Source organism: Vicugna pacos, chromosome 13 (assembly GCF_048564905.1).
Source record: "Vicugna pacos chromosome 13, VicPac4, whole genome shotgun sequence".
NCBI lineage: Eukaryota > Metazoa > Chordata > Mammalia > Artiodactyla > Camelidae > Vicugna > Vicugna pacos.
The window spans coordinates 66252061-66273184 of NC_132999.1; the positions used below are offsets into that span (position 1 = coordinate 66252061).

The following is a 21124-nucleotide window of genomic DNA, read 5'->3' on the forward strand; positions in this document are numbered from 1 at the left end:
CTCAGTAACTGACCCCCTGGCCTGGGCCAGCGTGGCTCCCCACCCTGACCCAACAACGAGGCAGGGGCCCCTCCTCACCCCGCAAATGCCCCTTAACAGCTGAATCCACCCTGTCTTCCCTCAGGGGCCTCTGTGCTGACCTGGGGGCTGCAGGGGGCCATAGGGCAGGTGGGCTGATGGTCACCTGGGCACTAACCAGGCTCCCCCCTCCAGGTGCTGCGAGGACTGGACATGGGCCCATCACAGGTGCAGGCGTGATGTCGGCCCAGCAACTTGTGGCCTGCCTCTGCCGGGAGGGTGACCAGCACCTGGCCCTGGGGGAGACCCCACTGGCCACCGCCTTCTACTTGGCTGCCTTCAGCTGCCACGCCCCCTCAGCCGTGCGGCGCGTCCGAGCTGCCCTGGCCGAGGCTCGGGGGTTGCCGGTGGTAGCCACCCTGGAGGCCTGGTGCCGAGGTGACAGCCAGATCCCAGCCATACACTGGGACGGCATGGCAGTGGTCTCCCTGACGGGGACCCTGGCCTCTGCCTTCCTGGCCACCCTCTGCCCAGACCACCCCGCCATGGTCCTGCACTCCCTGGCCGGCCTGCTGGCACGTGGGCGCCACGGGGAGGTGGTGAGGCGCTGCAGTGCCCTGCTGGACGCTCAGTCCCAGCAAACGCTGGAGCTGCAGCTGACCCGCGCCCTGGCCTGGGTCCTGTCTGGGACACAGGTGGATGCTGGTGTGGCCGACTACCTCCGGGCCTTCGCATCGAGCGCAGACAGGACCGTGGCCTTCGTTCGCACCCATCAGCAGACCTACCTCCCCACACTGGTCGGAGCCCTCCAGGACTACATCTCTCAGAGCCAGGAGGCCGGGGACAGCACCAGCCAGCAGGAGACCAACTGCCAGGGACTCCTGGCAGCCCTGGACCCTGGGGGCACCTGGAGAGATGCCCTGTCTCCCGAAGCCCTGCTCCGCAGTGGCAGGTATGAGGACTGCCGGGTGGCATGCAGCCGGGCCCTTGAGGTTGACCAGATGGGCAGCAGACCCCGAGGTAGGAGTGCCCTTCACACCCCGCTGAGAACCAGGTTGGAAGTTACTCCCACCGTTGCTTCACCGCGTGGTTAAGTCCTGCTTATGGAGTGGGTGGGGGTTGTGCTAGAGCTGGGACACCACAGTGACAAGACAGCAATTGCAACCAATACAACATCTGACTGAGTCAAAGCATCAGTTTTCGATGCACACTCAGCCACAACTGAGTTACATAATACAGGACTTACAGTTTCGTGTTTCCGTAATAATGTAATTTACTACATTCATTAATGGAAGAAAGAAGAACATATTATCACTGCAATAAATCAGGGGAAAGTACTTTATAATATTTAACATCTCCAAAATTTAAAAAGCCAAACATAGAAGGAAATTTATTTAATTGAAAAAGGTAAAATCTACCAAAAACCTACCAAAAACACCATACTTGATAGTGATATTTTAGAATCAGGAACGTGGTGGCTGCTCACTCCCCCACTTACCCATCATTGCACTAGAGATCCCAGTCAACACAACAGGGGAGGGAAACGTGAGACCAGAAAGGAAGAGAGAAAGCAACCGTTCCTCCAGACAACGTAGAAACCCCAACAGAAACAACGAAAACGCGTTAGATACACGAGCAGAATTTAACAGGAGACGCAAAAGGCATTCGTGTTCATAGACACCAGCAACAAACGGAAATCTAATGGTTTTAAAATATACCCCTTACTGTAGCAAAAGAAAGCAATTTATTTCAAAGAGTCGTATGACTTCATGGAGAACAATACAAAACTTTATTCAAAGAGAATAAAGAATACGCACACACGCAGAGAGATGGCCAATGTCCATTGACAGAAACGTTTGATATGATAACAGAAGAGCAAGAGACCAATAACAGAAAAGACAAAGGAGAAGGAAGAGGGAGGGAGGGGAGAGGGAGGAGGAGGAGATGGAGGAGGAGGCAGTGGTATAAGGATTCCCCCTACCGGTTAATACAAAGCTATACTGATCAATATAGAAGGATGTTGACTTAAGGGATAGATAGACCAATAAAACAAATTGAGGCGGAGGGTGTAGCTCAAGTGGCAGAGTGCATGCTTAGCATGCACGAGGTCCTGAGTTCAATCCCCAGTATCTCCTTCAAAAATAAGTAGGCCTAATGGCCTTCCCTCCCTGCCAAAATAAAATAGAGTGAAAAAAAAAATTAGAGAGGCCAGAGGGAGACCTGTTTTTACCTGGGACTTCCCTAACATGTGAGAGCGAGTGTTGCAAATCTCTAGGGGAAACGAGGACCGTTATTCAGTGCGTGCTGCTGATTATTCCCTACTTCAAACCACGCAAGAAAAAAAAGTAAATTCCAGGTGAATTATGTTAATAGCTAAGCTTTACAGTTTCAAAAAGAAAATATGAGAGAACATCGTAAGGCTTCTATGTACAGCTGGGCTTCTTAAGATACAAGAAGTGGAAGCCATAAAGAAAAGTTTGACGCATTTGATTAAATTGAAAAATTTAAGCTTCTGTTTTGCCCATAACTATGGAAAATGAAAGGGCAATTCACAACAGAGAGAAAATATTTGCAAAGTACGCAGCGGGGAAAAGATGAGTACCTAGAGAATCTGATGAATTCCTACTTGTCAATAAGAAAAAAAATCCAGTGCAAAAATTGGCTAATGCATTTCCCAAAAGAAAAAACACAGATGGCTAATAATCATGTGGAAAATGTTCGACATCACAGTAATGATACAAGTGCATATTAAAACAATGAGATACCACTTCCTACCCGCCAGATTGGCGAGAGAGTTCACTGAAATAAATGAGCCTCACCAGTCACCCGGAAAATGAACATTAATACAACAATGGGGTAGCATTTTATATCATCCCCAACCAGATTGTCAAAATTTTTAAATCTAACAATAAAAGATTCTGGCTTCCAGTAATGGTGAAGTAACTTGACTAGACTGTGTGTCCCACAGATGATAATTATAAAATTGGGGGAAAATATAAGATGCAAACATTTGGCAACTGAACAGGCAGAAACTGGAGATTTAAAAAATGAAGACTGTACAAGCTGAGATTTGCAGACATGCAGCTTTTTGCCCAAGGAAACTTGCCGATCCAGATTTCATCCATGTAGAACAGAAAGTTGCCATTTTGTTGGCTTGAGGTGTCACATGACAGAAGTTGGGAATGAAAAAGCAGCTATAAAGGTAGAAAGGAAATCCCGAAAAGGAAGGAGCCACATTCCAGGGGGAAGGGAAGTGAGACTTCAAATCTCGGTATTAAATCCATTTACATCCTTGGCTGACCACTGAGCTACACATCCAAGGGAGAGACTGGGTAGCCTGAAAAAGTGACGGGTGCAAGCTGCAAGAACTAAATGGAGATTTCAGCTGCAGCCACTAAAGAACACAGAGTTTAGAGTTTAATCCTGCCTGCTGAAGCCAATCTCTCAGAGGGAGGAGGGCAAAGCTCAAGCGGTAGAGTGCCTGCTTAGCATGCGTGAGGCCCCAGATTCCATCCCTAGTACCTCCAGTAAAACAAACAATTAAATAAATGAATCTAATTACCTACCCCTCCAAAAGATAAAAAGTCAACTCTTTTCAGAGGAACATAACTAAACCCAGAGTCTCTACAAACACTCTACCAGATGTCTAGTGTACAACTTTTTAAAATTACTATGCTTGCAAAGAAACAGAAAAATAAAACATGAGCCACAGTCAGGAGTGAAAGAAGTCAACGGAAGCTCGCCCTGTTCCAGGCACTTATATGCAGTAATCTATTTCATCCTGGAAGCCCTGTGAATGTAGACCATTAAAAGACCTATTATAAAGCAGAGAAGGAAACAGGCAGCCCCAGCCCCTCAAGCTTTAAGCAGCATTAGGTGCATCATCCCTCTTTCCGGGCCCGATGGGGCCATCTCATTTCAAAGAGGGAAGTGTTGGCTCCCAGTGTAGCCAAAGAAGGCACAAAACAAAGGGGCTGAACACAGATGCTGCAGTAACAATGATCACGGGGTCATAACCTCAGCTCTGACCTGGTGGGGGGGTGAGGGGAGGGCGGGGTGGTCCCAGGAGAAGGACCCTGATCCTAAAATCCATCACTGAAAGGGCAGGGGGCATCGTGACTAATGCCCATGTTGGCTGGGCTGGCTTTGAACCCATATGAAGAACAGCACTGGGCAGGCGTGCAGGGCAGCTGTCCACCCTGGCTGCCCCTGCTTCGATCCTGCTCTTTCACTAATGGACTTGGGGCCTCCTGCCAGCCTTCACCCTCCTGGGCTACTGGGAGACTCAAGGGAATTGCCACGAGATGTTGGGAGGGTCCAAAGCACTGGACTGTTGGCAGCCTACAAGTAGCCCCCCAGAGGACACGGCCCAACCGGCAGGACCAATGCCTCCGTTCTCTCCCCAGGTGAGCGTTTGGCCGCCCTGCTGGTCACTCGTGCTGCCGCGGCCTTCTTCCTGGACAGTGGGGTCCAGGACCTGCTTCGGGACCTGCACGAGGCCTTCCACCAAAGCCCCTCAGGGGCGCGGAGTCAGTTCGAGACGGTGCTCTCGGCCGGGGACCGGGAGCGCGTGCGGGCCCAGGCGCAGGAGGCGGCGGACCTGGGCTTCGCCCACTTCCAGGACGCCGTGCGGAGGCGTCGCGAGCTCCGCGAGGACTCAGGCCACGAGCTGCTGGCCCCGGTGACACGTACGCTCCGCGTCCTGATGCGCGTGGCACCGCCCGAGGCGCGCCCGGCACTGGGCGCTCGCCTGGCCGAGTGCCTTCTGCTGGCCGGGGATGCGGCGGGCGCGCGGGCGCTGTGCGAGCGCTTGCTGCGGCCCCGGCGCCCCGCGGACCCTGCGGGGGACCGCGTGCCCCTGCTGGCGCTGCGCGGCTTCTGCGCACTGCACGCGGGTGACACGCAGCGCGCCCAGGAGGACTTCCAGATGGTGGTGGAGCTGGGGCCGCCGCACCCGGGCGGCTGCGTGCGAGCCCTGTGCGGCCGCGGGCTGCTGCGGGTGCTGGCAGGCAGCACGTTCCTGGGCGCGCTGGACTATGTCACTGCCTGCCGCCTGCGGCCCGAGGAAGCTCTGCTCATCACCAAGGCCTACGTGCCCTGGAACCAGAGGGGGCTGCTGCTGACCGTGCTGCGGGAGGAGGGCCGGAGGATGCTGCAGCGCAGGCTGGACCCGGGACCCACGCGCGGGCCGGGCCGCAGCAGGAAGGCCGCTGTCGTGGAGATGGAGACCCCCGCTGCGCAGGAAGGGTGAGAACTAGCCCCGTGTGTCAGCCGGGGCTGCTGCAGGTAGTCAGGGCGGGGGAGGGGGCTCTTACCACTCTACAGATGAGTAAACTGAGGCAGGGAGCTGTTGGGTAATTTCCCTGAAGCACCGGTGGCAGGTTTAGCACCGGGGCCCAGGGATCTTAGCATCTCTGGGCCCCAAACAGCAGGGTGCATTTTGGACTAAGTTGTCACAGAAAATGAGAAACTCAAACATGGAGACGACAAAGCAAACCTCAGCTGTAATCCCGCTGTTAGCGCTTTCCTGTTGCTGCTTCTCTGTGTGCACCTAGAATACAGCTCCCAAACCTGGATTTGTGGTCCGTGTGCAGTTTTATCCCCCGTGTTTTACTCACCAGGTCACGAGCATCTCCTTTGCTGTAGGTACGCCTCACGGGCAGTCCAGTAGCTCATCCTGTGACTGTGCCTCCGCCCCTTCGGGGATTCCCTGCAGGGCTGCTCTTAGTCATAACACGCCCCGGGGAAGGTCCCGTCTCCACCACGTTCTGCCCTAAAGATGGAGTCACAGGTGGAGTTCCCGGGTCAGAGAGCATGGCCCCTGAGATCCTGGCCTTCAGGAGCTGCCCACCGGCCGTCTGGCCGCACGCTCCAGCCCTGATGCTCCTTTTGCAAAATTCTCTGCCAGCCCAGCGGATGAGCTTCAGCTGTTTTGATCTGCATTTCTCTGGCTGCTGGGCAGTAGCAGGAAGGTGTTCCAGCAAAGCTAAAAGCTCTGATTTGGGGGCCCCCTCTCCCCTGCACGCAGAGATACATGCACACACTTCCTCTGCCTCCCATCCCGTAATTTGCATTGCCTTGACTGGCTGGTGAAGAGGCACTTTCCCATACACGAGCCCAGGCCCCTTCTGGCTGGTCTCTCCGGGGATTGTCAGACTCCAGGGTCTGGCCCCTCTTCCCCGTGGGAGCTCATTCTGATTCCCGAGAGTGCACGGGATCATTCCCGGGCAGCCTGTGTGTTACCTCTACAACACACATGCACCCTGCAAGGCCAACGCTTATATCTTACTTTTGCAGAAAAGAAAACTAAGGCAGGGTAGGCTAGGGGGTCAGCACACAGCCACGATTCTTCATCTGTACAGTGCCTGCCACCGGGGCTGGGGGGGACAAGGGTGAGGGCCAAGGGCTGAATGTCGGACAGAGCAGCCATGGGCTCAGGGGACGGCAGGCCGGACAGTCCATGCGGCAGGTGCCTGGCCTCTGCAGACCAGCAGGAAGGGGGCTGCCCGGACCGGGTGCGCAAGGATGGGCTTTGCCTGCCCTCGCCTCCCTGGGCGGGTGAGAGGGGGTGAGGGAAGGAGTCAGTGCTGCCCTGGCTGCCCTCTCTGCAGGGACGCCCATGGCGTGTACCAGCTGGCCGCACTCCTGACGGAGCTGGACTCGGAGGATGAGGCTTCGCGCCTCCTGGCGGCCGATGCCCTGTACCGCCTGGGCCGCCTGGACGACGCCCACAAGGCCCTGCTGGTGGCCCTCTCCCGCAGGCCTCAGGCGGCCCCTGTGCTCTTGCGCCTGGCCCTGCTGCAGCTCCGGAGGGGCTTCTTCTACGACGCCAACCAGGTCAGGGGGCCCCGGGGGGCCCCAGCAGGGCAGGTGGAAACGAGGCACAGCTCTGTGGAGGGCACCTGGCCTCCAGCGGGCCCTGGCTCAGCACCCCACGGCCCAGACTTGGGACCAGGCAAAGCTTGTCCCAGCCCCGGCTCTGCCACCTCCAGCTCAGCCACCTGCAGCGGGACCTCCCCTCTCTGATCCTCAGTCTCCTCATCGGTGCCTGGTCTTCCAAGTTCTCGTGGGAATTAGCTGCTGCAAGTACCCCAGGGCCCTGCAGGTCTCCAGCATGCAGTAGGTGCTCTGTATTTGCTTTTCCTGTGTTACAAAAAAAGAGCCAATAGTCGATTGTAAGCAGAGCTTAGTCCCAATTCTCCCAGGTAAACCAGGCTTGGAGGTGTCCCTGCTCTGGGGAGGGGGGCAGCAGAGGAGCCCCCAGGTCCTCAGTCCCTGCTGGCCTCGCCTCCCTCAGACACCGCCTGCTTCCAGGAAAAGCGTAACTTCACCCCCCCATGAAGGCGTCCTGTTGGAACCTGGGCAGATTATATTCCAGGGGGAAATGCTGGGCTTTGGGGTGGGGGCTGGAGGACCCATCAGCTTCCTTCTTCCGCTCTGGCCTGGTTCAGGTTCTGGTCTCTGGGCCATACAGGCCAGAGGGAAGGGTGCTCTGGGACCAGCTTCCGCACAGGGGTGGCCGGCAGGGGCAACATCCGGTGGGCCTCTGTGGGGCTATGTCCCCCCGGGAGTCCCACTCTGCCCAGAGCAGGGACTGGTCCCAGGGCTTTTGCTGTGCACCTTCTGAAGGACTCCCAGGGCCCTCTGTCACTTTATGATTTGAAAGCCTCTCTTTCCCCGAAATTCTCAGACCTACGGTAAGTCAGCTGTGAAGGCGAGAGCTCCATTGCCAATTCATGGGGGAGCAGGCACAACTCAGCGACACTGGGACCCCCACCCAACTCCTGACACCAGCAGAGAGAGGCCGCCTAGAGCAGGGCCCACACCTCCTGGATCCAGCTTTTCAGCCTCTCCTGTGCTCCCCACTGGGACCCGCAGTCCTTGCCTGTGGGTGCCGCACCCCCGCCATTGGACCACGCCCCCCATGCGCTACGCCCCTGCAAGGAAGATGGGGGTGGAATGGTCTGGGCTCCGGCACAGGAGGAGCCGTGGTGACGCCCCCTGCCCTTGCAGCTGGTGAAGAAGGTGATCCAGTCCAGGGACACGGCCTGCCTCCAGCCCGCCCTGGATGTCTTCCATCAAGAGGACCGGCAGCTGCTGCGGGGCCACTGCCACGCGCGGGCCCTGGCCATCCTGCGGGCACGACCCGGCGGGGCCGAGGGTGAGGTCCACACCAGGGAGGCCATCGCCTACCTCTCTCTGGCCATCTTTGCCGCAGGTAGGAGCGGCCCGCCTGCCCCTGAGGCCCCCATCCCGTGCCAGGTACAGGGGGACCAGGGAGCCTCCAGCATGGGGAGGGGGTGGACGGGCCCCAGAGGGTCTGGGCGTGTGCTTGATGCACGCGTGCTCCCGGGGACACTCACCGCGGGTGTCTGGTGCCCAGGCCTTGGCTATCCCGGCGAGCAGGTCAAAGCTAGCGGAGGAGCCAGCCACCTGGGGCCTGAGCTGGGCCCTCCCCTGAGCCCCAGGCCGCCGCCCCCCACACCCTGGGCCCTGCGGGCAGGAGCCCTTTCTCCCAGCTCAACCCCTCTCCCTTCAGCCAAGGAAGGGGAGGGCCCCACTCCCCTGCGCCCTTCCTAGAAGCAGTGAGGGCAGCTCTGCATGAGCATGCCTGGTCTCCCTGCTCACTCAGCCAACCTGCCATGCCCCTGCCCCTCCCCGTCCTCACCTCAGATGCAGCAATGGGGCCTCTCCCTTCAGAAGCCCCTCTGACTGTCCACCAGCCCTCCCAGATGCCACCTCTCCTGCTTGGGCCCCCAGGACAATCCAGACTGCTCCCCCGCGTGCCTTGGTGCCCAGGGGTCTGTGGGCACCCTCTGCCTCCCGCTTTGGGTGCCAGGACAGGTGCAGTAAATGCTGGATGAGGGCAGATACCCTGGACCAGGTCATCTCCTGACGCCCCACCCCTCCTCCAGGGAGTCAGGCAAGTGAGTCCCTGCTGGCCCGCGCCCGCTGCTACGGGTTCCTGGGCCAGAAGAAGACGGCGATGTTCGACTTCAACTGCGTGCTGAGGGCGCAGCCGGGGAACGTGCAGGCGCTGTGCGGGCGGGCGCTCCTGCACCTGGCCCTGGACCAGCAGGAGGTACCAGCCCCGCCCCGACCTGGGACCGGGTGGGGGCGTGCTTTGGGGGAGATCCGAGGAAAGAGCAAGCAGGAGCGGAGCCAGGCCGCCCGAGGGTGAGGCATCTGTCGAAACCCGCCTGCCCTGGGACTCACGGAAGCCTCATCGTCCTATCCCCGGTTTCAGGGAGCCTTTCCCTCTCATGTGAAGAGCCCCGTGCCTCCCAGCTGCAGTAAGGGTGGCAGACATGCACAGCCTAGGGGCTACCAGGGCCCCTCAACCACCTAGAGTGATGAGACCCTGGCTGCCTCCTGGGCACCACCCTGAGCTGTACACCCACGGCCTGTGGATTCAGGCTGGGACGTGCAGTGGTCCATGGCCAGGCCCAGGGCAGGCGTTTTCAACAGAAGAGTCCTGCCTAGAAGCAGCCACAGCCAAACAGCCCTGGACAAGGGCACTTGGCAGCCAAGAGCAACGTCATTGGCAAGTAATTGAAATCAGTTGTCTGCCCTGATGCTTCGCTAGGTCGAAGTAACCTGCCTGCCAGGTTTCTTAATTTTCTTAAGGGTTGGAGTCCTAGGAGACGAGGAAAAATGGTCCACTGGGATGAGAGCGTCTCAAGATGCTGCTTCTGCCCATCGGGGCGTCGCTTCCCCCAAGGGCACTGCATTCCTTTTCCCACCTGGGCGCACTCTTGTGGTTGGAAGAACAGCTCTCCGCACACCCCTTCCTGTGCTGGGCAAGCACTTATGCTTCTCAGGGACAAGCCCACGAAACAGAGAAGGGGTTCAGCCAGGAGGGCCCCTGCTGCAGGAGGCGGGCCCCTGGAAGCCCACCCCGGGGGCTCTCAACAGGGCAGCAGCTCCTCCCAGAGGTGCCTCAGGAATGTCTCTCACTCCATCCAGGGCAGCAGAGCATGTGGCAGAGAAAGTCAGCCTGCGTGTCCGAGGGTCCGGACACGGGAGCAAGGGCTACTCCACCCCTGTCACACCCAGAACTTCTTCCTCCTGCGGATGGGCCGAGCCTGGTGCCCACATGCCCTCCAGCCCTTCACCAGGAGGGGAGCCCTGAGCCAGCCTGCCGGTCCAGAATCCAGAACCCTGATCCCCTCCTCTGACTTTCTGAGCAAGTCCTATAGCGTCTCTGAGCCTTTTCCACATCAAACTGGGGGGAGGGTGCTTGCTCAAGGCCATCACATGCTCAGCCTTAAGGGGTGCATTGCTTGCTCAAGGCTGTCATTCCTTAATGGGGAGTGGGAGTGCCTATTCAAGACTGTCAGAAGAGGGCAGGGTAGAGCTCAATGGTGGAGCACATGCTTAGCATGCACAAGGTCCTGGGTTCAATCCCCAGTACCTCCATATAAATAAGTAAACGTAATTACATCCACCCACCACAAAAAAAAAAGCAAAATAAAATAAAGGAAAAAAACCCCTCAGATACTCAGCCTGGTGCCTGGCCCCCAATAAGGGACTTCCCATGAGCCAACAGAGAACTGGGCTTCTTCCCGGCAAAGGTAACCAGCCAACGGGCTCACCACGGGCCAGCACCAGGGGAGGGAGGGCCCAGGCCACTGTGCAGGAGGGATCAGAGAGGACCGTCCTCCCATCCGCCCAGCTCAGGGCTCCGTCTCGCCAAGACCCGCATCCCTGCCACGCCTGCCCCCGGAGCAGCCCTTCCCTGGGCTCTGAGGGCATCTGGGCAAGCTCCTAGCTCTGACCAGGAAGGGGAGCTGGTGCCGGGCTGCTGAGAACAGATACTGGGTAAAACACACGACACCTGTCTTCAGGCACGGACGGCAGGCCGTGGGGTGAAGGGAGACCACAAACAGGGAGCCCGGGGGGCCCCACATTAACCTGGCCTCCCGCCTGGGGAGCCTTTCCTGCCGCTGCACAGGCGGCGGGCAGCGGGCTTGCCGAGCTGAGGAGGCAGAGGCTGGGGTCCCAGGCCGCTGCAGGGGCTGCAGTTTGCAGGGAAGGGCGATGGAGGGGATGGAGCTGGGACAACTGCTGTCCCACCCCAGCCCTTCTTCCCCTGCAGGAGGCGGTGGACGACATCCTCTCAGCTCTGAAGCTTGACCCGAGAACCACGGTCCCTGAGATCCGCTCTCTGAAGCCAGAGGCCCGGGCTCTCATCACGCAGGGCCTCTCCTCCCGATGCCGAGCCGGCCTGAGCCAGCTGCTGGACACCGGGCCGCCCCTCAACCACGAGGACGCCCGGGGCCTCCTGGCCGCAGGAGAAGCGCTGATCAAAATCGATGCAGGGCAGCCCAGCTGGCACACCCTCCTGGCGGACGTGCTGGCTGCAGTGGGTGCGTGGGGAACCTGGGCATCTGTCCCCGCTCCTTTTCCCCTGGTTCATTTCCATAAAATGGGAGCAGGCGGCCCTGAACTCGATGGCTTCTAAGTCCCTTCCACCCCTAATCCCAGGACCCGCGACCCGGTCCCGTGTGGCCTTGCCCGCCGCGGGGTGAGACAAGGGAGTGATGCGGGGCTTCATAAAAGGCCCAGCCGCCTCATTATCTCGCACCTTTACTCAGCACATGTTTATCGAGTGCCCTGTTCTAGGCGAGGTGTCTTAGGACCACATGTGCCAAAATGTCAGTCTTCCCTGCAACCTTGGGAAAACAATTCAGCGCTCTCTGCAGCCTGCATTTCCGAGGCCTGTCAACATCACTTCCGAGCCTGGGAGGCGCCCCCACCAAGGCCTTCGGGGGCCCCCGGGTCTGCTCTGGTCCCATGCAGCCCTGCTCGGGAGAGAAGCATGTCCCTGCAGGGGCCGCAGCCAGGGGGCTCAGTGCCCTGCTACTCTGCCTGGGGCTGCGGAGTTTAGGGACCACCCCCAGGTGGGACGCTGGGCCATCAGGCGAGTCCTCGTGTCTGACACAGTGTCACCTTGTCCCTCTGCTCCAGGCTCCTTCCTTCCGGGGCTGAGCCCCTCCATTAGCCAGCTGCTCCCAGAGACAATGCTGAGCAAGAAAGGCCGTACTGGGCTTCCTGGGGGCCGGTGAGTCCCACGTTTCCTGACGCCCTGCCCTAGCCCCATCCTGACTGTCCTGCCCCAATCCCTGACAGGCAACTTGGAGGAGGCCAGCGCCTGCCTGCAGGAAGCCCTCCAGCATGACTCTCCATCAGAGGCAGCCCGGGCCCGGCGTGGCCTGTTTCAGCTCAAGAAGGGGGATGTGCTGGCCGCCGCACGGGACCTGCAGTACCTGGCAGAGACTGACGCCCAGGACCTCTGCTTCCTGCTGCGTCTCCTGGATGCGTCAGAGCGGCAGAGCCTCACCCAGGTGTGCACAGCCCCCCAGAGAGCCCCAACCCCAGCCCCTCTGGTGGAAGACCCCCAGGCCAGGGCTCAGGGCAGCTCTGCACCCACTATGTGCCTCATTTAGGTTAAGTGTGGGGTGGGTGGAGGTGAGAGCAGGAGGCAGCAGGTCTGGCCATTGCAAGTCCTGATAACCCCAGTGACCTCTTGGCTTCTTTGGACAAGGCGTATAAGGCACAGCTGGCTCGGGGCCAGGGAGAGAGAGGGAGGGTACCCCCTCCTCAGGGCCAAATTGAGCCAGCCAGGAACACCTGGCCTTCTCCAGAAGCCCACGCTGGCTCCCAGGTCAGGCCAGGAGAGGCACGTCCCTCCCTATGAGTGTGCGGGTGGTCAGGGTGGGCTCCTGCAGCCGGTGAGCTGAGAGGGGTCGTGAAGGGACGTCACACTGGAGTTGCTGCCTCTTTGATTGGCTGTTTTTTTTGCTCCCCTGTTTATTTAACAAGAATGTAAGAGCACCTCTACCAGGTGCTGGGTGGAGCCACTGCCTGCACTGTGGCCCTTGAATCTTGGGGGGGACGCCATTCACTTCAGAGAATGTCAGTGTCAGGGATACCCTAAGACAAGGCAGTGGGGTTGTGAGGTGGCCCTAGAGGTGAGGACGTGATGGCGACAGACAGGCCAGGGCAGAGGCCTGGAGGCAGGAAAGAGCACCGAATGTTTGAGAAACAGGCGGTCAAAAGACAGCTGGTGTGGACTGCAGGAGGGCCTGGGGGTCTGGGAGAGGTTTCTGGGCCAAACTCCAGCAAAGCCAGTCTGATGGAGGAGCAGGTGGGGTGGGGGCAGAGGGAAGGGTGTCCTCCATCCTGGTCTGACCACCTCAGCTCTTCGCTTACTGGACGCAGGAGCCAGCCAGGCAGGTGGGAGAGGCAGGGCTAGGGGAGTGGAAACTGCAGAGTGGATTTCCCTGGAGTGGCTGTTTTTTTCTTTTGAGGGGGTGGGGCGTGGTGGGCGGTGAAGGGACCACCAGGTTGGGGGGGCTAAGAGAATCAGCAGGCTTTGAAGTTAGAGTGACTCAGATTGAAACCCCTGAGCGGCCTCGGCAAGTATTTCACGTCCCAAGGCTTCCGTTTTAGGGGGCTCTGGCACTCGGGTGCGTCGAGAAAACAGACCACACTAGGGGTTTCAACCAGCGGGTCAGTAGAGGAGTTGGCTAAACGGGCATTAGGGACAAAAAGAGGAAAGCGAGCCAGGGGTGATGCAGAACTGCTGCCTCGCAGGGCTGAGGGGCCGAGGAGCAGGGCATCAGCACCTGGACCCGGAGGAGCGGCCTCGGGCCCGGGGATCTCGGAGGAGGGGGCCTGGCTGGGGTCTCAGAGCCCGGAGTTGGCGGGGGGGACTCTGAGCTGGGCGAGGGGAGCCAGGGTGCGGTCTCTGAGTTCACGAGACGGGGCTGGGCAGCGGTCTGCCTCTGAGTTCACAGCAGGCGTTGGGTTGGGGTCTCTGGGCGGGAGGAGAGCGCCGCGCGGAGCCACCTGGAGGCGGGTTTCGCAGCCGCGAGAATTCGCGCGACGCTGGGCCGTTGCCGGGCGACGCGGGCCAGCCCGGAAGTGGAGCGGAAATGGTCGTGCCCCTTTCCGGCGGGACTGCGCCTGCGCGGCCCTGAAAAGGGGCGGCACACGGCTGGTGGGGAAGATGCTGCGCACGGACACCGGGTTAGCGGACCGCATAAAGCAGCAGATCGGCCCGCCTCGGTGCGCAGTCGGACTGGTGGGAAGACAGGACCACGCGCTCCCCCTGCCGAGTCCTGGGGACCTGGCGGGGGTGTTGGTACAACCTGGCCGCATGGAAAAGGGAGGGGACCAGGGGAAAGGCCGGGTCTGGAATGTGCCCTTTCAGGCCACGGGGAGCCGCTGTGGGTTCTTGAGAGCAGGAGGAGCAGAATGAGGCAAGTGGGTTTATCAGGGGCGGTTGGGGAGAGAAGGTAAGGCACTTTGGCAGGTTTAGAGAATGGGCCTCAGCCACACTCAGAAAAGCAAAATGAGCCTCGGGGGCAGTGGGGAGGCTTTGGCCTTCAGGGCTGGGTCACGCACACAGGCATGGCCAGGGCCTCAGTCTAGCAGCCCCCAGGGAGAGAAGTGCTGGGGTGGACAGCGCCCTCTGACCTCTGGCCCTGCCCTGCAGGATCCACAGAGGCTGAGGGTGAATCCACTACGGCCCACCTGGAAGCACCGCTCTGCTAGTCCTGGGGTGGGAGGGCAGACACTGAAGCCAAGCCTCGGGGGTCATGCTGGCAGAGCAGAGGGGTCGGCCTGGCTTTGACTCTGGCTCCACAGGGCCTGCAGGCGCAGCTAATTGGTTAGCAAAGTGAGAAACGTACTAGCACAAAGCAGCCCCTGCCATTCTGACCTGGGGCCTAAGAGAAGGCTCAAAGACCAGGCTGGGCAAAGGTGGTGTTTCCTGCTGTCCTCAGGGCCAGGGCCACCTTGGCAGGGTGAACAGGATGGGAGGCTGAGTGGCAGACCCATCAGAGGGGCCCTTTGGGGAGGTGACTTTGCTAGGAGGAGCAGAGGGAGGAGGCAGCCACTCAGGTGGGAGAAGCTGAGCCCACAGGTGGGGCAGTAGGACAGGTGAGGAGGATGCCTTCTGAGCAGGGTCTGCCTGCCAGAGAGCTTCCAGGGTGGTGGGACTGTGGGGGTGGGGGCCTCTGCCCCGTGCCTCCAGCCCCCTCCAGAGGTAGCGGGCAGCTTCTGCACGGGGAGCTAACAGCGACCGGCTGTGCAGGACCAGTGAGGGGCCTGCAGTGTTCTGGGCTGACCTCAACTCCCTCCCTCCGTCCCCTCTGCAGGCCGCAGCCCAGGAAGCTGACACCCTCCTGAGCTCAGGGCAGCCCGGCCAAGCGCTCGGCTACTGCTCGCTGGCCATCCTGGCGGGTGGTGGCAGTGCCTGTCACCTGCGCCTGCGGGCCACCTGCCTGGCCGAGCTGCAGGAGTTTGGCCGGGCTCTCAAGGACCTGGACCATGTGCTCCAAGAGGGTTCAGGGGACGGCGACCTCCAGGTGCAGGCAGAGGACTTATGCTCCCAGGGGCGCCTGTTGCTGAGCCTAGGAGACGAGGCCAGGGCTGCAGGGGCCTTCGCCCAGGCCCTCAGGCTGGCGCCCACACTAGCCCAGAGCAGCCTGTGGGAGCGGCCGGGCCGGGCCCCGACCGCCCGCGTGCTCCTGTGCCGTGGGCAGCGCTGCCTGGAGGACCAGCGCTACACTGAGGCCTGGATGGCAGCTGAGGGCGGCCTCCTGGTGGACCCCGAGCATGGCGGCCTGAGGAGGCTGAAGGCGAGAATCCGGAGGGAGGCGTCCTCGGGCTGCCGGCTCCATTGACCCAACACTCTCCGGGCCCAGCCATGGGGCCCCCCATTATTACCATTCCTAGTCCAGACCCTGCAGTGCACCGCCCCCCAAATCAGGGAGGGGCTCACCCGCCCTCGCACCCTTCCCAGTCCTGGGATGGGTCAGCGTTGGCCAACCAGCCCTGGGGAGCAGAAGGGAGACATCCTGCTTGCCTGGAGTGACTGTCCTGGGAGGCTCAGAGCCCTTGTCTCACAGCAACCTGGTCCCCAAAGCTGGGGCCCTCGGCCCCAGTCCTTGCCCCTAGCTTGAGGCCTGCAGGTTGGTTGGGGTTCAGACCAGCCCCCCGTGGCCCTGGGGAGACGGTGTCGGCGCTTCTCCAGGTGTGAAGCGCCCTTGACTCTGGCCTGACCTTCAGGCTGGGCTCCTGCAGGGTCTGTCCCCTCGAGGGTAAAACTCCCAAGCCGGCCTGAGACCCAGGCCTTCATCAGTGCTGTTCTCCAGGGAGCCCGGGGCCTTGGGGCGGTGGTGTGGCTCCGCCCTTCCCTGCCAAGCAGGGAGACCCCCGAGGGGCCCCTAATGAGCAGAGCAGCCGGGCGTCTTCTTGGCAGATGTCCTGGCAGTGCGGTCTGACATAAAGGTGTTTGCTGCGTGGATTAAACCTGCCCACCCCCACCACAGTTTGCTTGGAAAACCTCCGCGGAGGGAGCGGAGAAGCCCAGCCCTTGTCCACCATGCATTCCAAAGAAGCCACGTCCGAGTTAACACAGTTCTGTCTCGTTCATGAACGCAGCTGCTGGACAGGCCATCGGGCGAAGCAGAGGGGACTGGCCACGCCACACCCTCCCATCTCAGCACTCAACTTGCTCCCCTCCCTGGCTGTCCCCTCTTCCTCTGCCCATGCACAGACCCTCTACCTGCTGCCCTCGGCTCCGCTCCCCACCTCCCAATCGACCTGTCCAGGGGCCCAGGCAGGGAGTGACCCCAGTCCTCACCCCCCTTCACAGAGGTGCCAGACCCCGGGCTGCAGGTGAAGTGGCCACGTGGGGTGGGCAGCCCCCTCCCCCTCAGGCCCCTCCCCATCACCCACCACTAAGTGGGAGCCTTCATCCCAGGGGCACCAACTGGGACCTGCTGGTCTGGGGCTGCCCACAGCTGGGCCAAGAGGCAGTGTCTCCCATGGTGAGGGACCAGGGAAGGGAGCCAGGAGAGTGGGGAGAGGGCTCCACAGGGGCACTGCCACTGGATTCCTCTGCCTGGCCAGCCTCTCAGGATCTTTGAGCCGTTCCCATGTCTCTAGCATTTCCCCATGCGTGATCCTCGCTGGATCACCCCATCCACCTGTCCATCGCCGTGTCCAGCTGCGTGTTCATTGGCTCAGTGAGCTCCAGGAGCCAGTGTGGACCTTAGTTCAGGGACACACACGAGGGTCCGAGTGGGTCAGTTGGCTTTCCTAAGGCCGTGAGGTGAGAGCTGGTCCAAGGCCCAAGGTAAGCCAAAAAGGGCCAGCCTCAGAGCTGCCAGGAAGGTCGGAGGCAGGGGGGAGATGTCCCTGTGGGTGCCCTCCCCCCAACCCCACCCCACGTGTTCCCCCTGCTGTCCTCTATCCAAGACGTCCTGCCTCGTGCGTCCACTCAAGGCTGGAGCCCATCAAACTGAGTGTGCAGGTGCCCGACTGCTGCCACCGCTTTCCAGGCCCTGGTGCTCTTTGCAGACCCCGCCCCCAACACTCCCTGAGCAGCCCTGACCTGCCCCACTCCCGGCTCCTCACTGCTGAGCTGGAGGCTGAGAAGCCAGGCCTGAATGTGCCTGGACAGGGGGCAGCCCTCTCCTTGCAGCCTGGCTGCCTGGCCTCACCTCTCACGTCTGCCCTGCCACCGCCGGGCACCAGGACTGCTCGCGATGGGCCTCTCCCCCCGCCTCCCGGGGCAGGAGCTGGGAGGATGGAGCAACTGCTGGCCAGCAAGCTCACGGCCAAGCGCTAAAGTGGCCCTGCATGCCTTTCCCAGGTCTTCACATTTGTTACTGCTCTCTTTTCCTCCCTGGGGACAGAAGAAAGCCTCGTCCCGTTTTGAAAGCTAAGGTTGGAAAGATCCAAAGATTTGCACAGGTTCATAGTCAACTTAGCTGTGAAGTCTGGGAACCACACCCAAGCTCCCAGCTCTCGAGGCGGCTTCAACAGAAGACAGGCTGGGGGACCTGCAGAAACGGGCTCATCCTGCCAGCTCCACGGGCAAAGTTGTCCTGCCCAAGTCCTCCCACCTCCACCTGGGCCGGGCGACGGTCCCACATCTGCGGGTACGTGTGGGGATGTCTGTTATCCCGGCCTCCCGCTGTGGCACGCATGTGGACAAGAACTAGCAGGCTCTGACAGCCCCGGCAGCAGAACGATGGCACGGCTAACAGTGCAAATCAGACCCTTACCGAGGACAGAGGCTGCACCTTATTTTCACAAAACCACATTTTAGTTGACCAAGAAAGTGTTCGTCATGTGGTGTAGACAGCATTACCTACTCTCAAGACAATAAAGATACAAATTAAATTTTAAAAATTCCTTGCAGGTAAAACAGCTCCTGGGTCCTAGAGGATATCAAATCTGCAATTGCAGAATACTGGAAACACCACAGTAACAAAGACAGTCCAGGCAGTCACCTCTGGGAAACAGTCACGGCAGTGTCCAGAGGGAAGTTCAAGCCCAGAGTGCATTACTAGCCAATGAAAATGAAGTACACATTCAATTTGAGAAATTAGAAGAAGACAATAGAAGAAATCAGAAGGCAGGAATTAATAGCAAGGAAAGCAGAAATGAGTAAGTTAGGAATAGAAAAACGGAAGAATAAATCCATAATATAATGCTTCAAAAATTGAGTAGATGAGCCAGTAGCTAACTTAATCTAGAAAGACAGAAAAGCACAAAGGAACCAAAATTTTTAAAGATGACAAGAACCAAATCACATGGGGGAAATTTAAAGAATCATAGGACATTAATTTTCTCTACTCTGCAAGTAAATGTGGAGTCTGGATGAAATGTGTTGGTTCCTAGGAAAATATTATTTAACTAAACTGAGTCCAGAATAGATACAAAAATTACACAGGACAATTACCACGGAGGGAAGGAGAAAGCTGTTAAGGAGCTTTTCCCCCAAAGCAACTCCAGTTCCAGATGGTGTCAGGGGAGACCTGCCAGCCTTTAAAGAACAGTCGGATCCTAATTCCTTCAAACTCCTTCGCAGCCAAGAAAAAGCAGAGAAGCTTCCAAGTTCTTTTTGGAAGAAAGCGTAATCTCGCCCAAGTGAAAGCCGCCAACCAACTTCATTTACAAATTCCTGGTTCAGAGAGCCCGAAGGAAACACCAACAAACCTGAGTCCAACAGCACATTAAAAAGAGGCGGTATGAGCAACGTATACAGGAATGCAAGGACGGTTCAAAATCACCACGGGAGCAGAGCTAAGGAAGAAGTAAGTCCCGGGACCCCTCCTGGGGGCTGTGGCAGAGGGCTCGGCCACGCGCGATAAATCCACCCTGACGCTCTATCTCCCTGTGCCTTTGGGTCTCTTCCTGTACGTGACATCGGGAGGTTCTGACATCTCAGCCTCGTTGACCGCGGACCACGGTCTGGTGCAGAACTCACTCAGCCAGGCGAACTGTTGGAGTCACTCCCCAAGCTGATGTGAGTCAACACGCACATTCAGGATCTCTGGCAGGTGCACCCGTATCGACAGAGCCAACCCAGCCCAGCACGGTGTTCCTTCCCCCTGCCGTGGTCTGACACCCCTAGTCTCCAACCCCACACATAACTCCCAGGTTTCTCAGTGTCAATAATTACATACTGAAATTGTCTGGGTGTACATGCTGTTTCCTCCTGGGTCAGACTTTGTGCTCCCCACCCCACAACCCGAGCATGCTGAGACTGGACCCTGCTGATGGGTCCGCGGTCTGTGGGTGCTGGGCATGCCTGTGAAGGCTGAATAGAATGAGGCTCCTCTCTCTAGGCACTTGATTCACGTGAGGGTCTCACAGGGTTTATAATGAAAAAGGGCTCATCCCCTCGGACACTGGAGGGGCTCAGAGACCCCGAGGGTTCAAGGTTCTCAGCTTCATCTGAGCCTGACCAGATGCCCCATTCCTAGTTTCAGGGAGTTAATTATGTAATGGGGTGAAATAACTCTAGAGGTCGCTGAAGTAGCAGCCCTGAGTTCCAAGACAGATGCCCAGCCTTGCCACCGGGGCTGTCAGCCGTCACCCACCCCCGTCAGCTCCTCTGCCTGTGCCCCTCGCCCCCTCCCAGGTACTCCCCAGCCACACCATCGTGCCAGGCACCGCACATCTGTCCTCTCGTCTGATTCCATGACAAATCTTAAAGGGAAGGCGACTGATGTTCTAGCTCTTGGGGCTGGGCTGGGGGCTCAGTGATGGCGACCTCAGGCAGGGGCAGACTGTCCTGGCCACTTCCCTCCTGTCCAGGTTCCCTAGGGCCTGACTTCAGGAGCAGCTAGCAGGGTGGGTGTGCGGGGGGACCCCCAGAGGCCCAGCTCTCATCCCAGCTCCCCAGGTGCCTTGAAAATATTTAACCTTTTCCAGTCTGTCTTCTTCAAGCGGGGCCCCTCATGCCCACCTGACATGTGGCCGGGCAGACTGGCGAGGGGTCCAGTTCCTGCCATGCTGAGGCCCAGAGACACACCTGCCAGGTGGGGCTAGGCTCCGTGCAGAGGACAGAACCTGCCCCCGAGTGCCCGGCCAGAGGGCATGGGGCAGGGAAAGCATGGGCCCAGCAGTAAAGGGCAGGGGTCTGCAGGGTCTGAGGGCAGCCCCAGGTGCAGAGGCTAACACCCTCCAGACCTGCCGTGGTCCCAGCACTGACGAGGAAAGGGGCGCCCAACCCCTTCCCCCATGAAGGGCTGCCTCCTTGCACCCCAGAGCTGAGGCTGGATCTCAGACCTTCACATCCAACATCTACTGCCCGAGAGATGGGGAGTGGTGGGCAGGGAGCCTGTGCTGGCCTGTGAGCTCACGTAGGAGAAAGGATTAGAACCCACCCGGGGGGCGTCCCTTGCACGTGCCCCCGCAGCAGGCAGACTTGCCCAGGGCTGGGGATCTGTAGCTCCTTCACCTGTAGACCCTTCTCCCAGCTTCTCCAGGAGGGCACCAGCAACGCGTCCCTGGGGTCCCCCAGAAGCTGCCAGGCTCAGTGCAGCGCCCACTGGGAGGCCAGGCTGGGCCCCTGGGCCCCTTGCGCACGCATGGTTCTAGCTCTCAGTGGCCCAGCTACAGCCAGGAGAACCAGGAACGGGATGGCGTGGGTGGGAACCACAGCTGAGCTGCAGGGACCAGCCCTGCATCCAGCAGCCTGGGGTGAGGGCGGGGGCCGTTCTGGCTGGACTGCACCCCCGGTCCTCAGGAAGGGCAGTCCCCTGACCTTGACCTCCTCCCCATACAGGCCAGC

The 21124-nt window shown here is 59.5% G+C and overlaps 1 protein-coding gene across 1 annotated transcript; it reads left to right on the forward strand.

Moving 5' to 3' along the window:
* The first annotated feature begins 257 nt into the window (after positions 1-257).
* On the forward strand, positions 258-19529 carry TTC34 (tetratricopeptide repeat domain 34). The gene is made up of 8 exons (XM_072975568.1): positions 258-1038; positions 4425-5265; positions 6630-6855; positions 8032-8236; positions 8934-9100; positions 11117-11387; positions 12151-12365; positions 15186-19529. The coding sequence occupies exons 1-8, from the start codon at positions 258-260 to the stop codon at positions 15711-15713; spliced, it is 3234 nt and encodes a 1077-aa protein (XP_072831669.1). The 3' UTR covers positions 15714-19529.
* The last annotated feature ends 1595 nt before the right edge of the window (positions 19530-21124 follow it).